The sequence below is a fragment of the Eretmochelys imbricata genome, chromosome 2, assembly GCF_965152235.1.
Source record: "Eretmochelys imbricata isolate rEreImb1 chromosome 2, rEreImb1.hap1, whole genome shotgun sequence".
NCBI classification, from domain to species: Eukaryota; Metazoa; Chordata; order Testudines; family Cheloniidae; genus Eretmochelys; species Eretmochelys imbricata.
The window spans coordinates 179,617,416-179,643,978 of NC_135573.1; the positions used below are offsets into that span (position 1 = coordinate 179,617,416).

At 41.1% G+C, this 26,563-nt stretch overlaps 1 protein-coding gene across 2 annotated transcripts in view; it reads left to right on the plus strand.

Moving 5' to 3' along the window:
• ELMO1 (engulfment and cell motility 1) overlaps window positions 1–26,563 on the plus strand; it is a 417,191-nt gene that overhangs the window by 91,789 nt on the left and 298,839 nt on the right. For both annotated transcript variants that reach the window (XM_077811025.1, XM_077811026.1), the window contains exons 3-5: window positions 306–346; window positions 1,896–1,968; window positions 22,190–22,240. In XM_077811025.1, the coding sequence (XP_077667151.1) occupies window positions 306–346; window positions 1,896–1,968; window positions 22,190–22,240 (165 nt within the window). The remainder of the gene's footprint in view (window positions 1–305; window positions 347–1,895; window positions 1,969–22,189; window positions 22,241–26,563) is intronic.

Here is a 26,563-nt window from a genome sequence, read left to right on the forward strand (position 1 = left end):
GGCCCCCACAAGCCTGGCTGGTGATGTAGGAGTAAAGGTGGCAAAAATGAATCTTGACAGCTAATGCTAAACAGTCATGACAAAAAGATCATCATGCTAATGTGTGTAGCAATAATGTTTTTGTGAATTTGCTGCCCAGAACACCCAAAAAATTCTTAATGTTATCAAGCTAAATATTAAAAAGTAAGCAAAACTGAGTACTACTAATTTGCATTATTGAACTGAACCAGTGAAATAATTAAAATGTTTATTTAATTGCTGTGATATGGTGTTCTAACAGTGAATTTTTCTTCTTTTTTAATCAGAAAAAACCATTGTCTGCAATAATAAAAGAAGTTTGCGATGGGTAAGTTCTGATACTATACTTCCTTTTGATTCTTAAAAATAAATAACAGAGAGAAATGGTGAGTGAGGTAATGTCTTTTAGTGAACCAACTTCTGCTGGTGAGAGACCAAGCTTTGGGAACCTTGGTTTCCAGACCTGAAGAAGAGCTCTGTGTAAACTCAGAAGCTTGTCTCTCTCACCAATAGAAGTTGGTCCAATAAAACATCACCACTTTGTGTCTCTAATATCCTGGGATCGACACAGCTACAACACTGCATAAAATAAATAACAGACACGCAGATTTTCTGCAAGATAAATAAAATATCCCTAGTGATGACCTTCCTAAATTCTGAAGTTGATTTTCAAAAAGGTTTTATCTTCAGGTTTAGAATTTGCAAAATCTACTGGCTGGCTGAATTCAATTTGAAAACTGTGTACTGGGAAAATTAAAAAGTGCTTTTACTTGGCCCTCTGTTTTTATTAAGGGGTAAAACTCATTTCCGTGCAGAAGGCTATCACAAACCCTACACATCCCTTATATGTGGGTTTTAGAGATGAATTTTAATTGTAGAGTGCAACCACTTTACCGAGCACATATCTCAGTTCACAAGTCAAGAAACATAAACTGTGAATTGTATTTCTAAGCCTGATGGACACCAAATCCATGGAACAAGCAGCATGGACGTGAAATGTGAAACATAACCTGGTATGATAATTGCTTAACAATCAGAAGAAACTCTGTCGTATTGTAATATTTAAACAGCATATTTAATGTTTTCAAAAAAATGCTCTTTTAATGAATTTTAACTAGTGATACAGAAGGACAGAAACTAGTTCACAGTTCATTAAACTACAGCTAAAATATAGTAAAAGGCATGTAGATTTTTGTATTACTGTTTTTTTAAATTTGTTAAGGACCATCTGTGTGCCTAGTGCTGTAGGAGTCACCAAGACAAGCTCCCTGCCCAGAGAGTTTTCCAGCATAATGGTCTGATGTTATAGGCACACATCTGTTGTAATGAGTTCAGTGCATCCTACTCGTTATAGTGAAAACTACACTTAGTAGTGTTGACAGGATGGGGCTGTTCTGGAATGTTTGTTTGTTTGTTTTTTTGAATAAGATGTAACTACCATTTAGGATTTATCTGTAATGAAGAAATTTTGTTTTAATAAAATGCTTTATATTGAATGTTAATGTAATGGAAGGTGATCAAATTATTGATTTTTGTGTTTTAAACCTTGGCATTTGAAGGGAATATATTATTGCATTGTTTCTATCACTCAGTGGTCAAGCTGAGGGCTCTCCATTTCAAATTGTCAGGGGTGGGAGGAGGAGAGGAGAAAGGGAACAATATTCCATTAGATGAGTTGTGGGGTTTTTTGTACTCTTCTCTCTTCTCCTTGGATGTATGATTGTTTTTTCTCATTGTTGAGTGGACGTGTTGAAATCTATAGATAGGACAGTATGTGAGACAGATGGACACTTGATTGTTGATAATGTTAAACACCAATAACGAGGCTTCTTTTTTTCTTTTTCACTTTCTTATTTATATATTTTCATATTTTTAAGGTGGTCTCTTGTGAACCATGAATGTTATGCACTGCAACATGCTGATAGTTCCAATTTCTATATCACAGAAAAGGTAGGTAAACCACTTGACATGATTTTTTTTGCATATTCTATTTCAAATGTTATTGCACTAACAAGCTGGTTTTCAAGCTAATTTAAAGGAAAATTTTAATTTTAAATTTTAATTTTAGAGTACTTGGATCAACCAGGTTGTAATGGATCAGGCTTGCATCATCTAAACTCTTTCTGGAAACACTGTCATAACATAATTTTACATACAAGAGTGTAATTGAAATATGTGAGTGCTTTTTTTAGTGAAGCTTCCCATTAGGCAAGGATGGTCAATGTACTGAACTGATTTCTTGTTAATTAAATAATATTTCTGAGAATGATTAAATGCAGCAAATTCTGTTCAAATTTAGAGCTACTTCACTGCCACTAAAATCAGTGAAAAATAAAGATTATAGCGCATCAAATTTAGAGGCAAAGTACAGCCATGTTATTTACCATCAGTGGTGCAGTTGAATCAATGGTAGCATCAGTGGCATTTTTACCATTGTGCCATCTAACCCTGGTTAGACTTGAGCAGATGATTACACATTGTTACCTCTTTTTGACTTGAGTGATTAGCTAAAATTCAGGGTCCTGCGTGGTGGTTCCATTAGGAGGTGAAATTGATGATAGCCAGTTCTATCTTTGATATAATCCTCCTTGTTTATGTACAAAATCCTATCTGCTAGGACACAGGAGAATTCAAACAGAAGACAGTTTCTTTTTGACTGCCCACAGTTGCTACATTCTTTCAGGATTTTAGTTTTTTTCAGGTGCTTTCATGTCTGGTGCTTCCTTGCTGTCTGCCTTCTCCTTTGGTCTTTTTCCTGCTTTTCTCAGCACAGAGCACACCCTTCTGCTAAAACAATACTCAGTGAAGCCCCGCTGCCCGCATAGTTGAAATTCCTGAGCAGCCTCACCAGTGCCTTTGTTTTGGGTGATGACATATGCCAGTGTTTTGGTTGGAGGTCCCTTTTGTTTCTGCTATCTGATTCCATAAAGGAGCTTAATGGCTTCTTATAACTGTCCTAAATGAGGGACTTTGTTTTCGAGAGCAGTTTCAATGAGGTGTAGGCCAACCCATGACAATATAAAATCAGTGGAGACAAAAAAAAATTGCTGCACAATATGACTCACCTTTTTTTTTTCTTTTTTTTTTTTGGCAAGGAATTCACAGTTCAGGTGGAAATTATCATAAACTAAGTATTATAATACATGTGGTGCACAGCCTCACACACTGATCTTACATATTTGTGTTTTCTGGAGCCAGTTCAATTGAGGATACAGTTAGTCTTATCTCTGAATTTTGTTGTCTTATATTGGTTTGTGTGCAAACCTTTCAATTATTTAAACACTTTTCACTGTGGGGTGTTTTTGGGGGGGACGGGGGGAGAGAGAAAGAGAAGAGACGGGCAGGGTGAATTGGCTGGGGCTAGAGGTGCTGTCATATCTTGAACCTGAAAGTATACTGCATGACTACATGGAAGATTCCAAGTTTCAAAGGGAGAGCAAGGGTGCAAAATATAAATGTTAACTGACTGCATAAGCTAACTATCAACATAAGTTAGGGAGAAACTAGCATTAAAATTTGTTTCCTTGTTTTCAGAATTACAGTGGTAAATGGTTTTAAAATGTAAAATAAGAGTTCTGATGGTGCCCACAGTCTTAATGTTTATGAAGCTCATTTAATCTTCAGACATTCAGTCCCTCTGCTGCTGATGTTTGTGCATGTACACATTTACTGGGAAGCAGCATAGAGGAAATTAAAACATGTAAGATATACAGTATTTGTTGAATGCTAAAGAAAGCTTCAGTACACCACTTCCCTTTTTTCTAAGTGGCTGATTTGATCTAGTAGAAATTAGCTGCAAGGACTGTGTAACACTTGCCAGCTCCCTGTTACATGCTGAACTTCTACTCCAGCTTTGTATGTGTGATGTTGGTTTAAGTCGTTTTGGGGCCCAGATGCCATGGCAATGGGCAGTTCACAAAAACATGTAATTGCATGAGCTTCGATCGTAATTAATTGTAACTATAATAAAAATGGGAAACTTACTAATTAAGCGGGATATACTCATTTAAACAATTCAAAGGTTTGCATTCCTGTCTAGTGTAATTCTGCTGAGCTCACTGAAATGACAACAGAGATGAATTTGGCCAAAAGAATGCAGTTGGTATGTTGCTACAAAGGCAGTACTCTTGACCTGTGCAGTAAGGGCCTGATCCAAAATTTAATGAAATCAGTGGGAAGACTCCATTTAATTTCACTGGGCTTTGGAATGGGCCCTAACTGGGCTGCACACAGGAAAATAATATAACTAAATTCCCAAGTGATAAATATCTCTTGATACCATCTTAATCAATGTCAGTGGTAAACTGATCATTATAAAGAATGAATTTTTATTTAGTGAAAATGGTTTGGCTGCGTTTTATGTATGGCAGTTAAAATTTTCTGTCAATATTGTTTTTGTAAAATATTGTGGTTTTGACCAAATGAAAGCATCTGCTTTCCACAGAAAATTTCAATTTTTCATTGAAAAATGGAATACTTGAGAATCAGAAAAGTTTCTGGAATATTTTGATTCAGATATGTGACATGGTGGCTTGTGTCCCCTCTCTCTTCTATGGGCTGGGCTTACTGGCTGGACTACATCTCCCATGATGCACTTCCTATTCCCTAGGAAGACTACGGTGCATCATGGAAGAAGTAGTCTAACCAGGGAACCTGGCCGATAGAGGAGAATGGAAGCACGAGGCACCTGAATGACGACTTGCATGAGGCAGCACAGTGGCATTTCCAAATCAAAATATTTTTGGTTTTGGCTGACATATTGAGGTTTTGGGTTTTTTTCTGAAAAGTAAAAATTTTCTGGGTGAGTAGGTAGAACCTATTTTCTGACCAGTTCTAATTTTATGCCAGGTTTATAAACAAAAAGATGTCTGACTGGGATATAGACATACTGCAAGAGATTTATGTGGATATTTTTGAAATTTGATTTTCCACTGTGTACATGCTGACTGACTCTCTTGGTGTTAGTGTTTGTTTTAATTTGAAACACCATTCTCTGTGTCTGTGTCCTGGCAATGACGATGGCCAAACTGAAGGTGTTAACATAAGCACAAAGGATTTTCCTCATAGTCAGTAATTGTGGGGGCAGAGTTTAGTAGCATGTGCATTTACTTATGAGGCTATCCATGCTAGTGAGCAGTGTTTGTGAGATCAAGTGTACCAGGCATTGTGCAGTGTACAAAGCGATTTGGTTTTATGTTGGGAAGACACTTTTTTACTGTTGTCATAGAGCTGTTTCGTGTATTTCCAGTTGGGACTTAAGCTTATTTTTCTTGTTTAATACCCTACCCTTTCCCTCCCTGCAAAAAACTGAAAAAATGGAAGGGGACTTTGATGACACAGTAAAGTGTTTAGAAAGACTAAATTTAGCAATTCTCAAGGGACTGCTCATAATTTTAAAATAAATATATATATATATATATACACAGACCATATATACGGTTTTTCATTTAACTGTTTAAGTCATACCAGATAACCTTCAGTGCATGCCTTAGTTCATTTCAGGACCTTCCTCTTGTTTCTTTTTCTTTTTAAAATTCAAATGGATAGACACTTCAAAGGATTCCAGGGGGGAAACTATTGAATGAACTAATTTAGGAAATAGCTGATATTTTTCCTCCCCTCCTGAATTATATAATGGGAATACTTTGCCCATCACATTTAATTGTGACACATGTTTTTGCAGAGAATGAGGCATGACTGAGTTTGACTGTTTACACATAAGTACTGTATGTGCAGAGAAGGTTTCTAAGAAGCAAAGTTTGAGAAATACACAGGCTGTTTGAAGAAAAGAATCGGGGTACATTTCCACAGGCCACTCAGCTCTAACCTCTATCCTTGGTGGGTTTCATGTTTCTGTTTTGGAAAAGATTTGCTCTGGGTTTTTTCTGTTTGGTTCAGAAGAAAGTTTGCTAGCTTTTCGTTGTTTTTAATTCATGGTTTGGGTGGGAAGAGACTGTCATTTAGAACGTTTTGGGATGTGCTATAAGGAAGATTTTGATGAGTTTGTTTATTCCATGCTGAAAAAATGTGTGTCTGACTCTGAGTCATGTAAATAAGTGAGAAGAGCATTAAATGCCACCAGTATTACTCACACGTCTGTGACTTTTATTAATGTTGTTCACTGTTTACCACTGCTGGCTGGATGCATGCTATAAAGAGATGATTATACAGGCCACTTCTACATGGTCTCCCCATCTTTTGCTTAATAAGATGCTGCTTCCAAAGTGAATGCAGGGGAAACGCCACAGCTCATGATAACCTTGTGTTCTTCAGTGAAGCTAGTACACTAATGAATAGATGGATAACAGCAGTGAGCAGTTTAACTCCGCCATGCTGGGTGACCCACAGACCTCTTATGAGGGGCCGTCCCTAAAGCACAAGTTCAATGTTTTGCACTGTTGGCAAAGATTAACTGTCCCTGTATAGATATTCAAAAGTCTATGTGCAGGTCATATCTTTTGATGAGCTGGTCACTTGTTAATTTATGGCCTTTCAGTTAGATGCCGGTTACAAACCTTATGATGTCTAAAGTTTTATTTGTAAGAAATAAATGAAACCAAATGAAAATAATTTTGGTTGGTAGGAAATTTTGATGTGAAAAAGTTATGAACATGGAACTGTTAACTCATGGCTCTCAATTGTATTTTCATTTTCATGTGGTGAACAGCACATCTGTGTCTTGGTTGTCCCATGGGGAGCTCCTAGCTTTGAAACTGTTCTTTATTTCCTCATGTCACCTTAAAACCACACACATGCCAACCAGCTCTTTGTTCGCATGGTTTTTCTAACTTAATAACAAAATGAAATAGTCGCTGGAGAAATAAGTGTAAAAGATTAACAATAACCTTCTCAATCAGTGTAAGGGCAAAGTTTTAGCAGGTCAGCCAGGGTTTCTGCTAGAGATGGGTCAAATGAAGAAAGAGAGGCTTTGGATCCAGACTACCCTATATCCAGAAGTGTTTGGGTCCCAGGTTTTGGTGTGGCCTATAATATATCTGTGCCACAAAAAAGCATAATAGCTTCCTTTTCTTTCCCTCCCTGCTCATTCCTTTTTGTTTATTTGTTGCTTTCTTTTCTATTATTTTTTGGGAAAAAATTAAATAAAATGAAAATGTTTATATAAAAACAAACAAACATGTTATAGCAGTTTTTATTAAAATGTAGGAAGTTATCAAAGACAGTAAGAAGAAAGTAAGTTACCTATACATAGTGCCAGAATTTAACCACAAACCTAACCAGTATTTTAAGGTACCTCTTCATTGGTTTTATTCAGCTATTTGCTATTCTTTTATCCCAGGATAGTAACTGGGAGGTACTTAAAATAGTTCAGACTTATTATTTATTTGTATTATAGTACTGACTAAGAGCCCTACTCATGCATCATGATCCTATAGTACTGGGCGTTGTACAAACAACAACAAAAAAAGGCCCCTATAAACTGTGGGAGAGCAAGGGGGGAGGGGTGGTGGTGGTGGTGGTGGCTGTAATTCTTATTAGGGTGGATTGATTGAAATCAAAGTAATTAAAATGATCAGTTTTAATCATGATTTAACTGAGCATGCCGGAAACTTTGATTTAAATCATAGATATTAATCAAGTTTTGTATTTCTAATTTTTTAATTATGTTCCTAAAGAAAGGTTGATTGTCATTGTTTGGTAGCCATTAAAACGGATGATTTGCAATTAAATGTAGCCTTTACGCTAAATATGGTGCTTCTTTTTGCTAACCAGGAGGACACACTATAGCCATACACATTTATTTAAGCAATCATATAGCTTTTATTCAGATTACTAATTTTTACATTTTTTGATCGTCAGAAAATGATGAATGATGCATTAGTTGTATACTACATGATTAATTTTTACTTGAATTTTTGTCAATCTCTCATTTGGACAGTAATTCAAAATCAATCAGTTAAAAATGTATAAAACCAGAATTTTAATTTTTTATCAGTTAAATACAATTACCTTAAATGTGCTGGATACATAAGAGAAAAAGTTTATCACATGCTTTTGTTTTTAATTTTAAACTAATTTATTAAACAAAGGAAGTATTCTCTGTAGTTAGTGAATTGAACTCCTGGTTTCTGGTGAGGGTTGCCAGGCATCCAGTTTTTGACCAGAAAGCCCGATCGAAAAGGGACCCTGGAGTATCCGGTCAGCACCGCTGACTGTGCTGTTAAAAAAGTCTAGTCAGTGGTGCGGCAGGGCTAAGGCAGGCTACCGGAAGTGGACGGCATGTCCCTGTGGCCCCGAGGCACAGGGGCGGCCACGAAAGCTCTGTGTGCTACCCCCCCACACACCTCGAGTGCTGGCTCCACAGCTCCCATTGGCTGGGAACCACAGCCAATGAGAGCTGTGGAGGCAGCACCTGCAGGCGAGGGCAGTGCACAGAGTTGCCTGGCCGTGCCTCCGCCTAGGGGCTGGAGGGACATACTGGCCATTTCCAGGAGCCGCCTGACATAAGCGCCACTCAGAGCCCAAACCCCTTCCCCAGCCCAGAGACCTCTCCCGCACCCAAACTCCCTCTCAGAGCCTGCATCCCCTCCATGCTCCCCAGGGCCGGCTCCAGGCACCAGCGTTCCAAGCAGGTGCTTGGGGCAGCAGTTAGAAAGGGGTGGCAGAGTTTCCGCGGTGGCGGCAATTCGGCAGCAGCTTCTCTCTCTCTCCTGCCGTCCGCAGCGGCAATTCGGCGGTGTCAGGTTTTTTTCACTGCTTGGGGCGGCAAAAATGGTAGAGCTGGCCCTGATGCTCCAACCCCCTGCCCAGCTCTGAGCCCCCTCCCGCACCCAAACTCCCTCCTGGAGCCCGCACCCTGAACCCCCTCCATGCTCCAACCCCCCCCCCCCCCACCCCAGCCCTGAGCCCCCTCCTCCACTCCAAACCCCTCCTCCCTGGCCCCATACCCCCACCTCACCTCCCCTGCACCCCAATCACCTGTCCCAGCCTGGAGCTCCCTCCCACACCCTGAACCCCTCATTGCTTGCCCCACCCTGGAGCCCACACTGCAAGTTGGAGCCCTCATCCCCTCCAACACTCTGCCCCAGCCCAGAGCTCCCTCCTACACTCTGAACCCCTCGGCCCCATCTTGGAGCCCCCTCCTGCACCCCAAACTCCTCATCCCCAGCTCAGACCCCACACCCCCTACCGGAGCTCTCACCCCCTCCCACGCCCCAATCCCCGCCACACCCCAGTGAAAGTGAGCAAGGGTGGGGGAGAGTGAGCGATGGAGGGAGAGGGGAATGGAGTTAATGTGGTGGGGGGCTTGGATAAGGAGTGGGGCAGGGGTGGGGCCTGGGGCAGGGCAAGGGTGTTTGATTTTCTAAAATCAAAAAGTTGGCATCCCTATTTCTGGTCCCCATGACCTTCAAGATTTTAGAACCTATAGATTTTAGAACCTATAGAACCTTTCTCAACTAGTTTTTATTCATATGTTGGAGGAGGAAAACAAGCTTTCCTGCTTTTCCAGCTCCCAGTTGGTTTTTAACTTTGAATGAACTAGTCATTGAACTGAACTAGTTGCATAAACTGAAATAAAAAATATTCTTTCTGCACCTGCAGAGGAGGCTATTGTTGTCAAAAGCTTGTTTAGCACTTCAACAACTGATCTTCCAGGTGCTAGCCATTGACTTCAAATGTTTAACTTCCTTTAAAACTTGGCAGCAAATGTGTACTGATTAACATTATTTTTGGTATTTAAGTCATTTGATTTTAATAGATTATATGTAGTTTAGGTCTTAACATAGCTCTCAATTTCAAATTTAATTTTAAATAGGTTTATTTTGAAAGAAAATCAGTTAAAGTTAAATTTAATTGAAATTTAAAAGCATGTGATTTAAATTAAAAAAAAAAAAAACATAGGTGTTTATCCACCCTGGTTCTTAGAAGTGCAATTTACATAGTGATACAAGGCTAGGTTGGAACTTTACCATCTGCCCTGCGTAAGGAATAGAGAGGGTTAAAACAGTGGATCTGTTGTTGAAGATCATTGAGGATCAGTCACAAATTTCTCCTGCTCCTTTATCCTGGTGCAGCTTACTCCTTGCAGTCTGCCCCGGTCAGATACTCTGGCTGGCAAGTGGTGAAGGGCCAGAGAGGGTGAAAGCTCTTTTCACTTTCTGCCCCCTCACCACGCACTTACTTAAAATAGGGAATGTTAGTCAAGTAGCCGCTTTGTCTTCCTTTCCTTCCCCTGTGGCCAGAGTTACAATCTTGAGCAGGAGAGTAAGGCGGGGGGTGGATATACTATAGAGGGATGCTATATTCTGCTTTACTACTCTACATGTCAGAGCAAGAGCTGTGACAATCAAGCCAATAACGATGCGTCATTTGTATTATATAATTCCTGCATATGATGGTATTGAGGTATAGGGCCTGATTCTGCTTGCGTCCTTGTGGGCCAGACCCATGTTCACTTGGTGTTTAGCAGTTGTGATGTTCCACAATAAAGCATCAGAACCTAGTGGAGCACCTTAGGACACCAAGGCTTGTCTACACACGCAATGTTGAACCAGTTTCATTTAAAGAGGAGCTTTGAAATTGATTTAGGGTATGTCTTCTCTGCAGTTAGCCTGGGCTCTTAGCCAGATATTGCTCCTAACCCTCCTCTGATCCACACACAGACCTCTCAGCTGAGTTTGGTGGTGCTTTAACCCAGCCTTGTTGGATGGCTGGGGGTGTGGGTTAGGGCTGGGGTCCTCTTTTGTTTGGGCTGGTAACCTGCCCGCTTTGCAGAAAGGATGCAGGCTGAATCACTCACATTCTTATAGTCCTCCAGTGCCTTCCCACAGTTCCCCCTCTGTGCTCAGGACAAACAAGTTTTCCCACAATTCACTGGGAATGAATCCTAGAGTACATCTACACTGCAGCTGTGAGCATACCTCCTAGCCTGGGTAGACACATGTGCTAGCCCTGCTCGAACTAGCATGCTAAAAATAATAGTGTGGACATTGCAACATGGGCAGCAGCAAGGGCTAGCCCACTGTGTATGGACCTAAGGGGTCAGGCAGGTTTATACTCAGGTAGCTAGCCCATTCCACCTGCCGTACCACAGTGTTCACCAGGCTACTGTACTGGGACTTGTGTTGTTCAGTGTGTTATTGATTAATGATCTGCAAAAGGGAGTGAACAGTGAAGTGGCAAAGTTTGCAGATGATAAAAAATTAATCAAGATAATTCAGTCCAAAGCTGACTGCGAAGATTTACAGGGGAATGTCACAAAACAGGGTGACTGCGCAACAAAATGGGAGATGAAATTCAACATTGATAAGGGCAAAGTAAAGCACGTTGGAAAAAAAAAAGTCCCACTTACTGATATGTAATGATGGATTCTAAATTAGCTGTTACCACACAAGAAAGATGTTGGGGGTCAGCGTGGATAGTTCTCTGAAAACTTCAGCTCAATGCGCATTAGTAGTCAAAAAGGCAAACAGAATGATAGTTTCTATCCCTTTCCTAATCTATTCTAAGTCACAAAATTTTGTAATACCATTGTATAAATTCATGGTACACCCCATTTTGAATACAGTGTCCAGTTCTGGTCATCCCATCTCCAAAAGGATATTCGTGGAACTGGAAAAGGTTCAGAGAAGGGCGACAAAGATGATCCAGGGTATGGAAGAGCATCAGTATGAGGAGAGATTAAAAAGATGAGGGCTGTTCAATATAGAAAGGAGATGACTAAGGGGGGGATATGATAGAGGTTAATAAAATCATGACTGGTGTGGAGAAAGTGAACAGAGATGTGTTGTTTACCCTTTCCCACAATAATCATAGAATAACAGGGTTGGAAGGGACCTCAGGAGATCATCTAGTCCAACCCCCTGGTCAAAGCAGGACCAATCCCCTAAATGGCCCCCTCAGGGATTGAACTCCCAACCCTGGGTTTAGCAGGCCAATGCTCAAACTACTGAGCTATGCTTCCCCCCTGCCATGGGTCACCTGATGATGAAATTTAAACAGGTTAAATACAAACAAGAGGTAGGACTTCTGTTTTTGCACAACTCACAGTTAACCTGTGGAACTTATTGCCATGGAATTTTCTGAAGGCCAAAATTATAACTGGTTTAAAAAAATACAAACCTGGATAAGTTTCTGGAGGATAGGTCCATCAATGGCTACTAGCCAAGATGGTCAAGAACATAACTCTGTGCTCAGGTGACCCTAAACCTCTGACTGCCAGAAACCAGGAAGGGAAGATGAGGATGGATCACTCCAACTGCCCTGTTCTGTATGCTTCCCTGAAGCTCTGGTACCTGGCCACTGGACTAGATGGACCATTGGTCTGACCCAGCATGGTACTTTTGTTCTTTATTTTTAGCTTGGTAGGTTGAGCAGAGCTAGTGCATTTGTCTGCCCGGGCCTGGTGGCATGCTCCCAGTTGCAGGGCCAACATACCCATAGAGTGGTCCAGCTTAATGCAGCACAAAAAACCACGGGATATGCTCCCAAAGTCCTAGCAACATACACAGCTGAGTACAGCATCAATGAGAACACAATGAGTTGAGTTGGGCTTTGCATTGTGGCTGCTCACATCTGGACTAGGTTATCTTGGGTGTTCAGACCTGGTTACCTATTCTCTGGGCTAACGATGCACTGAAGATATACCTTTAGTTAAACTTGTGCAATAAGGCTGTGAAAATACATTCTGAGTTTGATGATTTTATTCTGGTTTAGCTTAAATTGATTTGGTTTAGTTTATACCTGCTACTAAACAGGTCATTCTTCAAATGACTTTTTTTATGATTGTCTACACACAAGTTTGCACCAGTGTAACTCAATTGGTGCAAACTTGTGTGTGTAGACAATCATAAAAGTGGAGGGAAAAGTGGTTAATCTGCAGTCATTAATGTGCTGCATGCCCTTTTGGCCAGTGACTACAACTCAGCGCTTACTGATGAAGCTGATGTAACTTTCATATTGTCTTTAAATGCAGGGAACTTTCATTCATTCATGTTGAGTACAGTCAATTCTTATTCAGTCATATTTTCATTGCTTTTAAACTTTTATATCTGACACTTGTGAAGACGTCCCACTTTTTTTTTTTTCCTTTCATGCCTCCTACAGTTTCATGTTCATTTGAAAATGGAGCAGGCATTGCTTCTCACCATTTATTTTGAGAACATTTTACTTCTGTATTGTTTTGCAAATGGTGCAGTCCTCACCTGGCTTTTCATCCTCCCCCACCCAGCCCCTTGCTCCATTTACAGATGGAATCTTCTTGTTGTTTGCGAACCAGAGTATAGTTAAGTAACTAGTATTCGGTCTGTCTGAAAGGTGCCTTTGCTCCTGACCTATTTTTCTCTGAATAGGACCTGTAATTGTATATTCTGGTGAAATTCCACCATACCATTGTAAGCGCTGTGTGTGGGAGGTTATGTAAAAGATAGAACAAGAAACGAACCTTTTGTAGCTTTTAGTCTTTCATTTCAGTATTAACCTCTTTCTTCTGGGTTGTAAGCAAACATGCTGAATAGCAGGGGTTTCTGATTTAGTGCTTAGCTTGGCACTTCCTTAGCATCTGTAGATAATATGAAAGTGGGAGACAGCATGGAACTTAGAGATGGAAGTAACTTGGTAGGTTATCTAGTTGTTTCCCCTGCCATTTCAGCATTATTCCCTGTAATATACTCCCTGGCGTATACTGTCTAGTGCTTTGTCCGGTCTATGACTCAAGCAGTGGGGTTTCCACTACTTCCTTTGCCAGACTATTCTGCAGTCTGAGAGATCGCTTCTTAGGGCTTGGCTACACTTGCAAGTCAGAGCATGTTAAATCAGCCCTGGGTGCCCTAACTCCTGAGGTGTCCACACTGGCAAGGCACTTAGAGTGCCTGGACTCTGCAGCTGGAGCGCTTCTGGTAATCCACCTCCATGAGAAGCATAAAGCTTGCTGCGCCCCGGCTGAAATGCCCAGGTGTCAGTGTGGACGACGTGTTGCATTACTGTGCTGTGATTGGCCTCCGGAAACGTCCCATAATCCCCTGAAGTCAAGTGGCCACTCTTGTCATTGTTTTGAACTTAGCTGCAGGTATGCAGATATCCCCTTTCAAAGCTCCGTTTCTGACAGACGGCATGCTTATCTGCTCCGGGACAAAGCAAACCATTGCTATGGAATGCTGCTATTGTGAGTGGGTGTGTGTGAGAGAGAGAGAGGCGGGGGGGGGGGTCTGCTGCTGTCTGGACTTATAAGACAGCATGCTGACACACTCTCTGCCCCCCAAAACACACGGTCTCCGTCCCATGCACACAACACACTCCCTGTCACACTCCCCCCGCCCCCATTTGAAAAGCACGCTGCAGCCACTTGTACACTGGGATAGCTACCACAATGCACTGCTCTGTGTGGCATTGCAAGAGCTGCTGCTGGGGCCACAGCACTGCACTTGCAGCTGACAGTGTAAACACACAGCAGTGTCTTCCCTGCTGCGGTCTCTGAAGGCTGGTTTAACTCACATGCCACGAAACAGCTGATTGGGAGGTGTGGGGAAGGCTGCCGGTGAGTGGGAGGTGCTGGGAGCGGGGGTGGGGTGGGGCGCGAGGTGATGGGGGGGCTGCTGATGTATTACTGTGGCTCTTTGGCAATGTACATTGGTAAATTCTGGCTCCTTCTCAGGCTCAGGTTGGCCACCCCTCGTGTAAGTGCTTCTCTGAAGAGTCTGGGAGAGTGGATTCTTCTTGATGGGCCATCAACTCTCCTCTGACCCATGTTAGTTGCTCATTTGTTACCACTGAAAGACTAGCACAGTTGCCAACTTTCACGTGGTAAATAAGCACCCCGACTTTCACAATAAGACAAAAATCAAGCTAATCCCATTTTAAAACAAGCCAATCCCTAAGAATCCAACACTCAGTGCGACTAGATCCCCCTGGCATGCAGTCTGGGACTGTAGTGGGCCCTCTGTGAACCTCTGACTCCCCCTCCCCCCCCGGCCATAAATATAAAGGGGAGGGTAAACACCTTTAAAATCCCTCCAGGCCGGAGGAAAAACCATTTCACCTGTAAAGGGTTAAGAAGCTAGGATAACTTCGCTGGCACCTGACCAAAATGACCAATGAGGAGACAAGATACTTTCAAAGCTGGAGTGGGCGAGAAACAAAGGATCTCTCTGTCTGTGTGATGCTTTTGCCAGGAACAAAAAAGGAATGGAGTCTTAGAACTTAGTAAGTAATCTAGCTAGATATGCGTTAGATTCTGTTGTGTTTAAATGGCTGATAAAATAAGCTGTGCTGAATGGAATGTATATTCCTGTTTTTGTGTCTTTTTGTAACTTAAGGTTTTGGCTAGAGGGATTCTTTATGTTTTGAATCTGATTACCCTGGAAGGTATTTGCCATCCTGATTTTACAGAGGTGATTCTTTTAGTTTTTTTCTTCAATTAAAATTCTTCTTTTAAGAACCTGATTGCTTTTTCATTGTTCTTAAGATCCAAGGGTTTGGGTCTGTGTTCATCTATGCAAATTGGTGAAGATTTTTATCAAGCCTTCCCCAGGAAAGGGAGTGTAGTGTTTGGGGAGGATTTTGGGGGGAAAGACATTTCCAAGCGGGCTCTTTCCCTGTTATATATTTGTTAGATGCTTGGTGGTGGCAGCAATAAAGTCCAAGGACAAAAGGTAAAATAGTTTGTACCTTGGGGAAGTTTTAACCTAAGCTGGTAAAAATAAGCTTAGGGGGTTTTCATGCAGGTCCCCACATCTGTACCCTAGAGTTCAGAGTGGGGAAGGAACCTTGACACCCCACCTTACCCCTGGTTGCTGGGAGCCAATCAAAAAGTGAAGCTACAAGCAAAACAAGCCAAAAACTAGCCAACAAGCAACTTACAAGCCAATTAAGCCAAAAACAAGCCCAATTTCTGCGTTTTTTTTTCCATGGGTTTGGCATGTCTGAAGGCTAGTTGTGGGTTCTCTCAACCCCACAACATATTTCAGTGACATGCACATAGCAAAACTTCATAACTTCAGATACAATGGTAGCACACACAATTCAACAAGATAGTAATGTTCAACAGATCATGACTTCTCAAATGATACCTCAGAAGGCATACTTTGTACCGAACATATCATCATCATATCACAATGGTGAATACGGGGGTTCCAGGGTTCTACTTGAGGTACAGAGTCAACTTCTTTAATTTTTTTAATTCTTCCTCATAAGTCATTCTCTGCAGCTGCTTGATCGTTTTTGCCTCTCTGAATTTGTGTACATTTTTCTGTTACTTTCTGGGCCAATACTGAATGCAGGTATAGTCTGGCCAGAGTCATTTAGAGACTGGCTCAGTTCAAGTGATCCGTAGGGATTTCAATATATTGGCCAAAGCATTAAATGTAATACTCTAAATTTAAATGTCTGTAAATTCAGTCTGCTAGAATGATTTTCCCCCTAGACACCCTAGTCCTGTAGCGTTTTAGGAGAGTCTTGTCTAGGCTGATGTGGAACTAAGTTATTGGCAAATCCTGCGTTCTCACAAATGGAACATTGTATCATATGTGTGTGTAATACCTCAATGACCTATCTTGGGAGAATAAGTGGACACTGTATATGACCTGAACTCTATGGAGCTTACCTGAATCAAATCTCTGAATTAACAAGACTGTAGAGGAGACAATGTTTTTAAATGATAAAAATTCTTTTCCAATAATAGAATAGACTATTACTTCTATATCTACTAAAGAAATTCTAAATATAACAATTTTGCTGTACATAGCACACCCGCGCTCTTATTAGAGATCTGTCAGAAATAACTGCTTTTGGTATCTTTAAAAATACGTGTTTAAAAATGTACTTCTATTACTATTAATATTGTCACCTCTCTGCTGAGCGAGCAATATCAAATGTCAGGGACTTCCTATTGGAGGATAAATCAATGATGGAAAGTTTTGATATTTTCTTACTCTGTGTATATACACCAGCCTTTGAACAGAGGTGGTTAAACAGGACACAGACAATCCCCTCTTTTAGGAATCCAGTATTGCCAACCCCAAACGTTCAAAAATCACGAGTCAGGCTCACCAAAAATCATGAGATTATGTAAAAACAATAGATTTGGTGTTCTTTTTATTTGCCTTCTGTGTTATGAACCTTTAGGGTGCCCTGGGGCCACATTTTGAAGCTTTCTCCACAGCCACGAGTGCTGAGACTTACTTTTTCTTTAAGAATGAAGGGTGAAATCATCACATATCCACATGATTCCAGGAGCTGTGGTTTTAACGAAAACAATAATTATTGTGAGACTCATGACAAAATCATGAATTAGCAACACTGGAATCTCAGCCAAACTGTTAATGCCTGGTTTCCAGGGGGCAACAAAAATTTCTCTCTGGTTAGATTAATACAGAGAGCAAATTCTCCTATTGCTTACAACAGCTCTCCCTCCACCACACCCAAAAAGAAACTTAATTACAAAATTAACAGAACCATGCAAGTGTTGTTTCAAAGACTGAACAGTGGTCAGATGCCAAGAAAAAGAACCTTTGAAACTATGTATAGCTTCACCACCTGGTGACTCCTGTCAAACAATATCCTAGGTTATTAAAAATGAATTTAAAAAAATTAAATCGAACATTTTTGAATGTATACATTTGTTTACTACTTGCAATGCTCTCAGATTGGACAAAGAAAATGTTACAGAGATGGAACTAAAGTATATCGCATAAATCCTAAAAATGAAAACTCTTTTGTGGCATTTAAGGAGAGAAGAAGTTTAGTAAATTTTTAAAAAACTGCAAAAATGAAGAAGCAATAATTATTTTGGATGTAAATGTGTGATTAAAGTACTTTTGGATTGCTTAACTATTGTTTAAGAAAGAGCCCTCTTAGACAGACCCATGTCTAATTTGTACAAATCTAAAAATTAATGAAATATTGAGCCCAAGAACCAAAGCTCCCAGACCTTCCCAAAATGTTTTTTGGTTTTGTTTTTTAAAAATGAACCACCACCGCCAGCACATTCCGTTCCAACCAATTGCAGCAAGCCAAGTCACGATGCATTTCAGTGGATATAATCATTATAAAAGTGAGAGGACCCACTACATGACTCATTTAACTTTTGACTTGCTTGGTAGGTTTTCTCAAGTGCTCTTCCCGCAAGCTTCTGCTTACTTGGCTGACTTGGCTGTTTTGATGGCATCTTGGAATTGAAATGAATATATCTTCATCCCTATCCATGGTTAGGGGACTCTTTTAATGACCCTGGGCCCACTTTTTAAATGCTATTACTTCATTAGAAGTCTGATGTGCCCATGATGCCTGTGATTTGGGCAGAGTAGGAAGAAGAAAAATAAACCACTTTTAGAATTGCTACTGTTAGGTCTGTTATTGACTGATCGGGGAGACTGAAGTGTTCTCCTACTGGTTTTTGAATGTTATGATTCCTGATGTCAGATTTGTGTCCGTTTATTCTTTTGCTTAAAGACTGTCCGGTTTGGCCAATGTACATGGCAGAGGAGCATTGCTGGCACATGATGGTATATATCACATTGGTAGATGTGCAGGTGAACGAGCCCATGATGGTGTGACTGATGTGGTTAGGTCCTATGATGGTGTCCCTTGAATAGATATGTGAACAGAGTTGGCACCAGGGTTTGGTTCCTGGGTTGGTGTTTTTGTTGTATGGTGTGTAGTTGCTGTTGAGTATTTGCTTCAGGTTGGGGGGCTGTCTGTAAGCGAGGACTGGCCTGTCCCCCAAGGTCTGTGAGAGTGAGGGATCGTCCTTAAGGATCGGTTGTAGATCCTTGATGATGCGCTGGAGAGGTTTTATTTGGGGGCTGTAGGTGACGGCTAGTGGCATTCAACAAAAAAATTTCAAAAACAGACTCCAGCGTGAAACTGCAGAACTGGAATTACTTTGCAAACTGGATACCATCAGATTAGGCCTGAATAAAGACTGGGAGTGGCTGGGTCATTATAAAACCTAAACCTAATTTTCCCAATACTAATTTCCCCCTACTGTTACTCACACCTTGTCAAATGTCTGAAATGGGCCACTCTCATTACCACTTAAAAAGTTATTTTTCCTCCTTTGGTATCCTGCTGTCAATTGAATTGTCTCGTTAGACTAACCTCACACTTGGTAAGCCAATTCACATCTTTTCATGTATTTATACCTGCTCCTGTATTTTCCACTCCATGCATCTGATGAAGTGGGTTCTAGCCCACGAAAGCTTATGCCCAAATAAATTTGTTAGTCTCTAAGGTGCCACAAGGACTCCTCGTTGTTTTTGCTGATACAGACTAACACAGCTACCACTCTGAAACCTGTCATCTTGATGATGTTGTTTATGAATCTGCTGTGTCTGTGTGAAACAGAGATTGGTAGGAGGTTTCTCCAAATACCTTGGAAAACAAATGCACTTTTTACATCCTAGATAATAATGGCATATCCTACCCTAAATAACACTGACCCTTGTGTTCTGAACATGAATGCCAGAATCCAAGATGTTGTGTTTAAATGACATTCAGGTATCCTGAGTAAGAACTCCAGATACAGTCTCTCTACCACTAAGCAGATTAGATGTGTATAAACGTTGTTGTTGAAATTTAACTGGCATACTGAATACTGCACCATGCAGTTAATGTAAAAAATCCTCTTGGTCTAATTGTGTGCTTACAGATTGTTTCCTTGCAGGCTCTTAAGTCATTATTTAGAATGGATAAACGAAATTGGATTTTTGATTGGGGAGAAGCTAACCCCTTTTTAAGTGTCGCTAGCCTACTGTGTTAGAAAACTGATGCTTTGGATGCATTCAGATAAAAGGGAATATATTTTTTTCCTTAAACCTTTGTCTACAGTAGGTTTTATAGACTGCTAATTCTCAATGAGAGCTGCTCACAGTGATAGCACTGATGGAAGTTGTAGTGTAGGAAAGTGTTACTGTACTCTACTCTGAGCGAGGTGTGATGGCTTGGTGATTTAAAAAAAAAATGTCTGAGCCTTGTCTACGTTACAACTTCCACCGCCCATTGAGAATTTGGGGTCTGAAAATCTTGGTATAGACCCAGCCAGAGAAATGAACATGGCAGGAAGGTCAAAACAAAATCTCTCCCAGCACTACTTACGCACTGTGGTTCATTTTTTCTGTACAACTCTATATAATGTGGGCTGGCATTTATTTAGGCAAATATTTACCTACTCTGTCTATTTAGAATCATAGAATATCAGGGTTGGCAGGGACCTCAGGAGGTCATCTAGTCCAACCCCCTGGTCAAAGCAGGACCAATCCCCAATTTTTGCCCCAGATCCCTAAATGGCCCCCTCAAGGATTGAACTCACAACCCTGGGTTTAGCAGGCCAATGCTCAAACCACTGAGCTATCCGTCCCCCCCATGTAGCCCCCAATGCCAGAATATCTGAGTAGTTTTCAAGTACCTAGCCTGGAATTAGAAATAACATGAATTCCCTCTCCCCCCCCCCCCCATTCCAAGACTGCTGAAGAAACAGAGATCTTTATTTACTTGTGGGCGGGGGTGGGGTGGGGTGGGGTGATGACAGAGAGAAAGAAAATATTATTGTGGGGAAAGCAAAATTGAAGAAATTAGTTTTGCATTTATGTTGTGGATGGAGACGTGATCTCTCTGAAGTAGCTAGAGCCAGTCTCATGAATTGCTCTGAATACCAGGAGAGAGACCATGTACTGGACCTTATTTAGTGACCCGTTTAATCACCTTGGTTTCAAGCAGGATACATCTTATTTATATTATTTTGTTGTTGAGCTGCATAGGGTTAAGGAGAGTTGGGGAAAATCGCTTTTAAAAAAAAAAAAAAAAAAAGTCCCCCCTCCCCAAACATCAACCTATGGAACACTCTACGCTGCAGTCATTTGAAATGTTTTTGCTCTCTTCTACATTTTGGTGCTCTGTATTCTCATAAAAGAAATAGATAAAACGATAATATAATTATCTTCAATCAAACTGTTGCATTTTGCAGTTATAGGAACTCAGGATCACTGTTTTACCTCTTACCTCAGATTGGTTAATCACACGTTGCTGGATTTTTTTTTTTAAACTAATATAACATTTTAAAAAGTTAAAACAGTGTCTCAAAGTAAGAGATTAACAGATTCTGAAGTCAGAAGTGACCGTTGTGATTATTTAGGCCATAGAATTTACCAAAAAAAATTTCCGGTTTGAACTAGAGCATATCTTTTAGAAAAACATAAATGTGTCAACAGAATTTGGGTTTGCACTAGAGGCATCCCCAAGCTTGTTACAAAATACCAGGGTAAATACTGGTAGTACTGAGACTTTGGGACTCATCCAAAGGCCACTGAAGCTCAGTGGGAGTTTGACATCAATTTAGCTTTTGGTGAGGTGCAACATAGGCAAATGTGCTATTATATGTTTGGTAGTACTTCACAGGCTGTCTTGGGCTATAGAATCTCTCTTAGAATCTCTTTTTTTTTTTAAAGAGGCTTATTGGACAGAAGATTGGCTTATCCCATACTCTTTCAAAAACTGTTACGAGATTCTTAGCTTCCTGCAGGCACCTTAGTTTAATTTAACATTTTATATGAGCTTAGCCAAAAGAAAATATCTTATCCCGTCTCTTTCTGCCAACTATGTGAGAAATGACTTGTGGTATAAATGAATTTGCAGACATCAGTGATGTAGTTTGACTTATTAACCCTTCAGCATCTTTGTTGGAGGGTGGGTGCAAAACAGTGGTGGCAGAGCTCAGTGGCTGGTTCCAGTGGTTTGTCAGCATGTTCTTGTTCTAGAAAATGAAGAGCCTGTGGGATAACATTTAAATGCTGCAGATGTTTAATGATAGGTTTCAGCAATCTTACAAACTCCTCAGCTATGCAGCACAAGATTAGAGCCAGACATTACTGGCAGTTATTTATGTCTATTATGGTATATTTCAAAGAAATATTTAGAAATTGTCAATGGTAGCTAAATTCTGCAATACATGAAGTCATTCTTAAAATGGTTTAAGTCTGTTTAAAACTTCATATGAAGAACATATATATTTCTATTTCTTGCTTTAACAATGGGTAGCTTGCATAATAAGGGGGAAATTGTGTATCTTAGCGTACATATGCACTGGGGAGGCATTCACACACTTACACAGACAAAGCATTGTTGCTGGTTTAATGTTGTATTCTATCCCGTGCATGTTGCACCTTTTGTATGAGCTGATTGTAATTAGAGGGAATAAAACCTTTTGGATTTTCTCTTTCAGAATCGCAATGAAATTAAAAATGGAGCGATCCTTCGATTAACAACATCTCCAGTAAGTTACCATTCTGTTCGTTCTCCTTAAACTTTTTCAGTCTCCCATAATGATGGTTTGGTTGAGGTGATTACTATGAATTTTTTTCTTGTACTGAATTCAGAAGCTCATGGAAGGGACTGAGAATTAGTGGTTCTCTATGTTTTTGGGGTCTGTGATGCTCAAAATGGTGTAAAATGTTGCCCCAATGATCTACTGTATCCCACAGTCCAACTGCAATGGATTGTGGGATTTAGAGGGTTTTCACTCAGCTGGAAGAGGGACAGTATTGCTGGGTGTGGGGCTTGTGGATTAGGGTTGGTGCTGCTGGGTACTTCTGTCTAACCTCTCTTCCCACCCCATTTGCACAGCACTCATCTCCAAGGTGGCACAGCTTCCAGTCTGTGAAGATGGCACCAACGCCTCCATCGGAGAAACTGTGTCTGCTGCAGAGTTCAGAGTGGGGAGGGAGGATGGAGGACAGGATGGGGAGAGGTCTACTATGTTTGGGTTAAAGGCACGTAGTAGGGTCGGGATGACAGAAGGGGGAGAGAGAGGATGACTGAGTGAACTGCTCTTCCTTATCTCCTCCTCAGGTTCCTAGTGACGGTGAGATTTTGCATTTTTTATGCCACTCCCTCTCAGCTGGTGGGTGGGACTCACCAGATTCCTATCATGGCCCATTTCTGGGCTCTCAGCTATACTGCCACATATTGAAAGCCTCTGTTTATCCGCAGCATGGGTGTCAGCAATACAGCTCTCTCCATCTTCCCTCACCAATGCACTATCTTGCTAAAACAGCTTACCTGAGTTTGTCTGGTCATGGTAGCCACGGCAGATTCAATGCAGTGTTCTGAAAATTTCAGTCCCCAAGCAAAGCAACTCCTTTAAACAATCTCAACTCTATTCTGGCGGGATCAAATCTAGGGATGAAAAAGGTCCTGCCCATTCAATCCTTGGCTTCAGATGAGGCTGCCAAAAGGGGTGCCAGTTACAAAGGAAGCTTTGTGATGTGAAGACCTGTCTATTAGGACTTGGACTGAGACCATTAATTCATTTCACATAGGCCATTGAACCGCTTAGCAACTTTCAGGTAAGGGAAATCTAGTCTGGATTCTAACCTGTAGTAAAGAAATGAAAAACTCTGTATCTTACTGATAATTCACCAAGTCATGCAGACCTCTCTGTTCACACCCACCCCACCCAACTTGATGTTTGCAGTCACCAGACACTGGGCATGCAAATAGCAAAGTTGAAGATATGTTGGAGTAGAAATAGGGAATGGAAGGGCACAGTAAGGACACAGTTAGACATCTGGAATTTTTGGGCAAGCGAATGGAACTTTATTCATTCCATGAGAGCATAACCTCTCATAAGGTGACCTGTCCAGCAGCAGTAAAAAGAGAGAAGGCAATAGGTGGTACTCTCTGTCACATGCCTTCTTTTTTTCATGCTCAATTCCAGAGTACCACATTCCCAAAGCTTAACAGCAGTTTAAGAGCAAGGCCCTCTCAGAACCTGGCTTACTTCCAAGCTGTATCATGGCCTGCAACCCAGGACAACCTAATACCTAGGAAGCTACCTGGCCTCATAGGATGGCTCAGGCTTCCTGTGAATCTAACCCCCTTTCCTGGGATGCCTCAGGAAGAGGTGAGGTGGGGACTTATAGACTCATAGACTTTAAGGTCAGAAGGGACCATTATGATCATCTAGTCTGACCTCCTGCACAACGCAGGCCATGGAATCTCACCCACCAAGACTTCCTCAGTACCTCCCAATCTCTGTGGTTTTCAGGGAATCAAGCACCAATCCATATCTATCCCACTGAAAAGGGGGACCTGACATCCCTGTTGCCTAAAATTGTAATCCTATAAAACCAAGCAAAATCTGTGTTGATGTGTCAGCAAAGAGTACCACACAAACCCTCTGCATAATTCCACAAAAAGTACCCGTGCCATCTACTCCATGTTGGAGCCATGGTACCTTCTAATTTTCAGCATTGATTTATTTATTTTTTACCTAATTCCAGTGTTTTATTCTCAAATGTTTACATTTTTTTAAAACTGTGGCTGTGGTTTGGGGGACCTTTTCAAAGGGTTGGGTGTTGCTAGTAAATGGCATTTTTGTGCTCTTTAAAATTTACAGATTAATGGTGCTTTCCATGTACGTATGCTAGAAGAAAATCTTTGTTCTCTAGGTACTACAATAATGGGCACTATATAAGTACCTAAGGTAGATAGAGCAGGAGTTTTCAATCTGTGGGCTTGGGACCTACACTGAGCCCCCGTTGTTTGCCCTGGGAAGCTGGATGGCCACATGTCTGTCCTTCCTCCTTGTTTCCAGCCGAGAACAACAGAACATGTGGAGGAGACACTGAAAAGCAAATATAAACTGTGTAATTCTGCAGAATGGACAAAACCCTTATGCTACATACAGCTAAAAATACACTAATGCTTTCAGAAACTTGCTTTAACATAACAGAATTATTAGCTGTCACCAGGATGGTGTGCTATTGTAAATGGAAAGAGTAGTCAGTCATTTAATAGAGGATGGGAAGGGTGAGATGCAAGTCCACAAGACTCAATTAGGATGTGGACATTCCATGAAAACATTTAAGAAGCCCCTATTTTAGAGAACATTCATCAAATATGTTTGACCTTGGGGCAAGTGAACTGGCCAAGAAGCTGTTACTCAGCTAAATGGAAGCATTTCTCCACTTGTGTTCATCAACACAATTTGTCTCTGAACTCCATTGGAATCCCTGATATCTTAGAGTATCTAGTTACCTGTAAGTCTTTGGATCTTGCGTTCAGTTCCCTGCAGGTTCATTTAGCAGCAATTAACACTTTCCATCCTCCAGTGGATAACTGTATGATTTGACACACCCTGTCACAACTATATTTTTGAAGGGGATTCTCAGAACCTTTCCACCAGTGGTGAAGTTTGTATCTCAGTGGGATCTCAGTTTTGTTCTGTCATCTTTCACTAAGACTCCCTTTGAGTCTCAGACTACATGCTCTATGACCTGTCTGTGCATGGAGGTGGCCTTTCTGATAGCTATAACATCGGCAACAAGAGTCAGTGAACTGGGAGTACTTATGGTTGGCCCACCTTCTATAAAGAAAAGGTATCGCTACACCTCCACACCAGAGCCATACCCAGGGTAGTTTTTATATTTCATGAGAGTCAAGTCATCCAATTACTTGTATTTTTTTCCTAAACCACATGCCTTGGAAGAAGAGAGAAGACTGCATTCTCTGGACTTCCAGAGGGCTTTGGCCTTTTATCTGCAAAGAACAAAGAAGATTAGAAGACACCTAAACTATTTGTTTCCACAGCAGAATGATCAAGAGGTCAATATATATTCACACAGAGATTTTCTAAATGGATCTTGGGTTGGATCACCTTTTGTTACCAACTAGTTGGCATCTTCCCAACCATCCCCAAAGGGATAAAGGCTCATTCCACTGAGGGGTCAAGCTACTTCAGCTGCATCTCTGAGAGACATACTCAGACTAGAATATGTAGGGCAGCTACTTGGTGCTCTTTGCATACTTTCATAAAACATTATACCATGGTACAGTCTCAACTGTGGATACAGCTGTGGGGACAGCAGTGCCACATTCAGCTATCACTTCTGTTTCCCTGCACCCACCCCCAGTTTGTCTACTCCTTGTTAATTTCTCACATCCAGAATACACATTACAACCATCACTCAAAGAAGAAATGGAGGTTACTTAACTGTAAGTGGAAGTTCTTTGAGATGTGTGGTCCCTATCTATATTCCACTACCCTCCCTCTGTCCCCTCTGCTGTGGATTGGGTATGCTGCAGTAAGAATGGGAAACTGGAGAGATGTTGGCCAGCACCAGCCTTTATGCCCTCAGTTTGGAGCATGAGGAGAGCTACGACATGTTGTACATACCAATGGATATTGCTTGAAAGAAATTCTGGACTCAGGCACGTGGTGCTCATGCGTATCCATGTGTGGAATACTGATACGGACCACACATCTTGAAGAACCTCCAGTTACAGGTAAGTAATCTCCATTTCCATGGGCAAATGCCCACCCTTACACAATGCTTTCACTTCCAGGTGTGAGTTTCTGGTTTTTATCCCCTACAGCCAGAAAGACTTGAAAGTGAGACAGTGAGGGTTCTTCCACCCGCCCCCCCCCCCCAATTAAATCTGAAACCCTAAGTATAAGTACAGTGTTTTTTCTTTTAATTATCACCAATTTAGATTACTTGTTCTTTTTTAGACTTTGGCTTCTTTTTGCTAAATCATTATAGCATCACTTTTGTAATGCAGTAATTACTGGCACATTGCTAAATCCATTATATAC